Source organism: Trematomus bernacchii, unplaced genomic scaffold (genome assembly GCF_902827165.1).
Source record: "Trematomus bernacchii unplaced genomic scaffold, fTreBer1.1, whole genome shotgun sequence".
NCBI classification, from domain to species: Eukaryota; Metazoa; Chordata; class Actinopteri; order Perciformes; family Nototheniidae; genus Trematomus; species Trematomus bernacchii.
In genome coordinates this window covers 87,905-93,904 of record NW_022987546.1, presented here as the reverse complement: position 1 = coordinate 93,904, position 6,000 = coordinate 87,905, and the positions used below count along the sequence as shown (strand labels likewise).

At 39.1% G+C, this 6,000-nt stretch overlaps 1 protein-coding gene across 1 annotated transcript; it reads right to left on the bottom strand.

The window, feature by feature from the left end:
* Positions 1 to 1,675: 1,675 nt before the first annotated feature.
* On the bottom strand, positions 1,676 to 4,042 carry mxtx1 (mix-type homeobox gene 1). Its single transcript, XM_034122625.1, has 3 exons — positions 4,021 to 4,042; positions 3,169 to 3,353; positions 1,676 to 2,401 (listed from the first exon to the last, which is right to left on the bottom strand). The coding sequence occupies exons 1-3, from the start codon at positions 4,040 to 4,042 to the stop codon at positions 1,676 to 1,678; spliced, it is 933 nt and encodes a 310-aa protein (XP_033978516.1).
* Between the last annotated feature and the right edge of the window lie 1,958 nt (positions 4,043 to 6,000).

Here is a 6,000-nt window from a genome sequence, read left to right as displayed (position 1 = left end):
CATATCGGACACAAATCTGGATCATCTCCGTTGTACCCCCGTTTTTAGAGATTTGGGTACGGAGGAAAAGAGAGAGGGTTTTATTTTCTGACGCTGCGTGAGTTCCCTGACACACCGGGGACACATATTTATGTATAAAAAGTGCATTTGGCATGATAGGTCCCCTTTAAGACATATTTACTATTCAATGTATCTTTCAACTGTTTCCACACTTTTCCCAGACAATAACATTTCCTTCACATTGTTTCTTATTTTCATCTACAGAGTAAATCAAAAGGACTAGCTAAACAAATGTTGGTTTCTAAAAACTTAGAGAAAGGTTTTCAGCTAGCTACCTAGTTGAAGCTAACCTTTGTCAAAAAGCCACACAAGTGCGTTAATGTTAATCCTAATACGAGGCTACTGTAGTAGCATGACTGTATAAACTCTTAGCGAAATAATTTTAAACGGCATGCTAACCTAATTAGGCCTTACCACAGGGTCAGCTAGTTAAAAAGCTACTTGCTGTCATCAAGAACCAGTTATTTGTGTATTTAGCTTCATTTTTTACTTCTTAAAGGTGGGATAGATAATTTTGGAGAAACCAGCTCGAGTGCGCTAGAATTTGAAAATACACACGAACGCGCACATGACCAATGAGGGCATTAGATAAGTTTGTGCACAGATGGAAGGCTGACAGGCAGGTAGGCCATCCAGTTATTTTAGCCGGGCCGGCTAAAATGATTGGTCGTGCTTTTTACAGTACTACGGCTTCCACAGATGACATTTTTTGATGGATTTTTTGTCAAAGCACTTAAGATATTCATTGCTATCGGGATGTTAAGAGCATTCCATGGAATATAACAAAAAGTGTATCTCGAGCCGGTTTCTCAAACTTACCTACCCCACCTTTAAGTAACTGTTTCCTAGATTTTGTGAAGGGAGGCTAATTGTTCAATCTCAACGTAAATTCTATGTTGCCTACTGTACCTTAAATATTTCTGCCTATATTAGATAAATACATAATGATACATTTGATTACTTTCAAGCTATGCGTTTCCCTTAATGACAGTGTATAACCTGCTGTTTCATTCCATCCTGTGGAAAGAGGAGAAAAATAAAAAAAAGTTATATTTTTATGAAGATAATTATTTAATATGGAACTAAAAAACGTCTTTGGACTTTTTTATGTATTCCCACATTCTAAAATAAATCAATCCTTCTAATCCTTCTTCCAACTCAGAGTCACCATCTGCTGGTTGTGTAACGCATCACATACCTTTCTACTGGTTAAATAGCAGTTAAATCTGTCTCATTACAAGAGGATTTCTTGTCTTTCTGTCAATGACTAAGCCAAATAGTAACGGTTGTAAGTCAACCTCAAGCTAATTATTGGATATAAAAAATACAAAACAAACAAAGGTATATTACAACTAATTTATTAGTATAAAAGTGCACAGAATCATAAATACAGGTAATAAATAAGTGTAAATAAAAAGGTGAATAATGGAAAAAAAATACATTAAGCAAAATAAAATGTAGTCAGTGTGGAATAAATAAAAAATCATGTAGGATTTTGGAAATGTGTATCCCCTTTTCAATCGTTTTCTTTTCTTTTTACACATCACAGATGACCAGAATCAAAATATTACATATGATTTCAAATTGTCCATTGTAAATCCTTGTGACAGAGACATTAGCAGAAGGAAATGTTTTCCCCAGAGGTGTGAGTGTCCAGTCCCTCTCCTCCCACCCAGTCATCCTCCAGAACCCCCAGGATCTCCTGCAGGGACAGCTCAGGCAGAGGGGCCAGAGGTTTGGACCCCAGGGTTCCCTCCGGAGCAGCTCCGCTCCACGAATCCTCCAGCTGTGAGTTCTGACTCTCCGCCGGTGGGCTGCTCTCCACACTGGCGTCCCAGTATCCAGAATCAGGGGTGTCAGGAGTTGAGGAGTGGGAGGTGGAGCCGGGCATATACATCTGCTGCTCTGCGGATCCTGGATACATGGCGGCTGCCTGACTGGACCCGTAGTTTCTCATCTCCAGGGGGGAGTGGCACCACCAAGAAGGGACTGGGGAGGATTGGCTGCCAGGCTGGGACCAGAAGCCCCTCAAGGGTGGGCTGGAGGTGCCTCCCAATGCTCTGCCCTGCTGGAGGCCATACATGGAGCCATAATGCTCCTCAATGGTGGAGTATGCTGGAGGATGCTGTCTGTAGTAGTAGGATTCATCTACCTCCTTCTTCACCTGGGTTGGGTAGGCAGGCGGAGGGCCGTGAGGAGGCAGATGCACTGAGCCAGGACCCCTGCTGGCTACAGCATGAAGGGGGGACAGAGCATCATGGACCGGGCTATCTGACTGCCACAGAGCCTTGTTGGCTCCTTTGACCTTCAGGGTGCGAGCTCTTCTGTTCTGAAACCACACCTGGACAGGAAAGAAATAAGCTTCTATTCAAATCAGGGGAGATAAACAACACATTCTGTTCTGTTAATCATTTTCTGGGCACCAGTGGAGTATAAGGGGGGGGGGGGGGGGGGGGGGGGGGTCAGAGCCATGATGTACAGTTTATCTGTTAGCTCAAACAAGATCCCGATAAAAACAGCCTGTGTCATCTATAAAGATAAAGATATAAAGTGATAGAGGGATAGCGGTATCTGCAATTCTATGCAGGATGCATTTGAACACAGAGGCTTTTTATGATAAGAAACAGCAGTTCAAGAGAGCTTACACAACTACTTTTTACTATGGGTACAGCTGGGAGCTCCACCAAAAATCAATACAGTTTTATCTTAACCTATATCAATACCTTATACATTATTGTATGCTTATTTTTTGTCAGAATCTTCTAACCTAAAGCTGTCAAATAAACTTGTGGAGTAAAAGTGCAAAATGTGCATCTTGTAATAAAGTACAAGTATAAAACATGCAAACACTTAATTGAAGTACAAATACCTTAAAATGTTACTTTAGTGTAGTTGAGAAAATGTACTACTGTCCACTGGTGTACTTGTGGAAAATACGCATTTGTGCATTTAATCTTGGATAACACCAGTTCCTCATTACCCAAATAAAGATAATTCCATTGATCAACTGACAACTTCAATGACCATAAACAACTCAGTTAGATTCATTTCATCTCACTTTAACCCCCTGATATTCTGTTGTATAAAAGGCAGCGTGGGACTGTGTACCTGGATGCGTGACTCCGGCAGGCCTGTGGTCTGGGACAGGCTCTCCCTGAGGCCGATGCCAGGGTACGGGTCGGTCTCGAAGGTGACCCGCAGGAGCTCCACGTGGCCTTTGGAGAAGCTGGTTCTCTTCCTGCGACTTGTGCTGCGAGAGGAACCGCCACTGGAGGACACAGGTCTGGCATCATCTGAGGGAAGAGGAGAGAAAAGATCCTTAATGGTTGTACTTTTTTAATTCTTTCTCAGTTCCGAACCATGCTTGTGCTCTTAACCAGGGGATGTTTGGATAGTTATTGGCCTTCTTTCTAGAAGACATCACTCATTCAGTGCACATGTTGAATATAGACAGTGATACAAATAATCAATTGTCTTGTATATTCTGGTTGAATCTGAATACATACATGCACTACATTGAATTGAATGAGAGAAAAAAAGCATTGTGTTGTTTTACAGCCAAATATCAGTCAGCATAATGACTTTCTTGCTGTACTCATGCTGTATTCTAACTTACACATAGCATTATCAATTATGTTATTATTTCTACTGCCACTGTGTTTCTTCCGGCTGTTTATACCAAACCAAAATGTGTCAAATTTGTTATGTTTTAGACAACCTAGTTTGTAATTTGCCTTACGCATTGCCTGCCAAAATGTTTGCCCAATAATAGAAACATATCTGACATTGGCCAATACCTGATACAACCTATATGAGTCATCCTGGTGCAATAAAACCCATCCCTCTGACACTGCTTACTATTTAAACTAGATCATACCAATTCGAATTTGAAAAATGAAGCACTACACAAAGTTGACGTTCCCAACAATCAAACCTTCTATATCACAAAGTGTTTCTTACCATTGCTGGAGTCTTTCCACATAGTTGCAGGTAAATGAATGGAGCTCTGCAAATGAATGGATTTGTAATGGACTTCTGAGGTCAGTGTGTGTTGTTCCTTCACTGAGCTCCTGACCTGTGTCTCCTGCTTGTGTCAGGGTACCTTTTATATTGATCAATCCCAGAAGGCCATGGTAGAGCCAGGAGAATGTTAGAGTGGCACCTCCACCCCCCCCCCAGTTATCACCTCATCCCCATCAGAGTGGAGGCAAGGTCAACGGCAAATATGACAGAATGATCTTTGGAGAGACAAAAGAAAGTCGTTAGCCTCATCGATACCACTTAACAACAAGACGACAAACATGTGATTGTTTGTCTTTTCTGTGCTGCTGAATATGTGACATATAGAACAACCACATAGTAAAAGTCCTGATTTCCCAATGTTACTTAAACAAAATATACTTAAAGTACACAAAGTTTTCATTCTGCACAATGATTAATTTCAGTAACATAAAGTACAGAAGTATTATCAGCTACATTTACTTCAAGTATCTTGTTATGCAGAATGTATCTTTTCACAGTATTATATTATAATGGTTAGTATATTATCTTATTTGTATACATGTAAGAACATTTAAGTATTTTTGTTTGTCAATGTGGAGCAATTTAGATACTAGAAATACTGTGTACAACAGTAGTACAGTAATGCATTATACCATATCAGCATATCGTGTGTTTTTATATGTACAAAATAACTATTAACTGTACGTTTTAAAAATAAATGTAGTGGAGTGAGAAGTTTAATATTTGTCTCTGAAATGTTGCGGAGTCGAAGTATACAGTAGCATTAAATGTAAATACTCAAGTAAAGTACAAATATGTCAAAAAGGTAAAACTAACTATATGTATTTAGTTCAATCCATCACTACAGTACATCTGATACATTTTATTGACATTATTTCCATTATGAACTAGTCCTTATTATTATGTATTTATTATTTTAGTTATGTTTACCTGATTGTTAACATTAAGTGGATTAATGCACAAAAAGTGAAAAGAAAAATAGACTTTATGTGCCGTTTAGCCCACGCATTCTGGAAAAAGCTGTTGATATTAAAAATGGCAGATAGAGATCTTATCATTATTTGTTTATTGACATATTTCTTTTAGAATGCCCCTGTTTGTGCAGATTTGTATGTGTTTGTATGTATCATTATTTATTATACTAATATTTGCAAGGCACTGAAAAGGATTATCTTCTCATGCTTTTTGTGTATGATGAGTGTGCAAGCTTGTGATTTAGATGTCACAGGCAATACACAACTGATATTCAATAATAGTATACAAAGCGAGGAGCTATCTCATGAATGATTTGTCTTTTTTTTGGCTAATATTCTAAAGATGGCATAAAGAAAATTCAAATGTGTATTGGGGTTTTATCATTCTTACCAAAGAGATGTCATTAATGTACACTTTGTTATTATAAGGCATATAAATATATATTTGTTTGCCAGCATCTCTCACGGCACAGATGTTTTAGCTTTAAATAATTTATTTAAAGAAGGATTAGAGCCGTGTCTTTCTTAATATTCAAAGCCATCATTCATTTAAATGTGGCTAATGGGGGTCATGTGATTAGGGTTGAACACAAACACTGGCAGTTTTGCAAACTGTTGACCACTGATCAACCAACAATAGTCTTAAAGAAATATTAACTCACAGGCCTTAGCAAAAAACAAAACACACTTCACAGCTTGAAGCCTATCAATGGCTCCTGTTGTCTTTCATATGCAGAGCAGCGTCCTGCTATCAGGAGGAAAGACAAAGGTGGGTCATTATTCTGTGATGAATTAGACGGTGAACCAGCCGCCTCGGAGCGCTGACTCAGAGTCAGCCTGTCAAACGGTGTAACATGTCAAGGCTTTGACCGAGCTGAATGCAGATGATGTGACATTTAACCTCACTATCAAATGTGCGCACTGACAGTCTGCTGGAAAACAA

Coding starts and splice junctions, on each gene's coding strand:
- mxtx1 (XM_034122625.1), bottom strand. CDS start 4,042: ATGTGGAAAGACTCCAGCAATG. Junction 3,354..4,020: donor GTGGAAAGACTCCAGCAATG/GTAAGAAACACT, acceptor CTCTTCCCTCAG/ATGATGCCAGACCTGTGTCC. Junction 2,402..3,168: donor TGCCGGAGTCACGCATCCAG/GTACACAGTCCC, acceptor TTTCCTGTCCAG/GTGTGGTTTCAGAACAGAAG.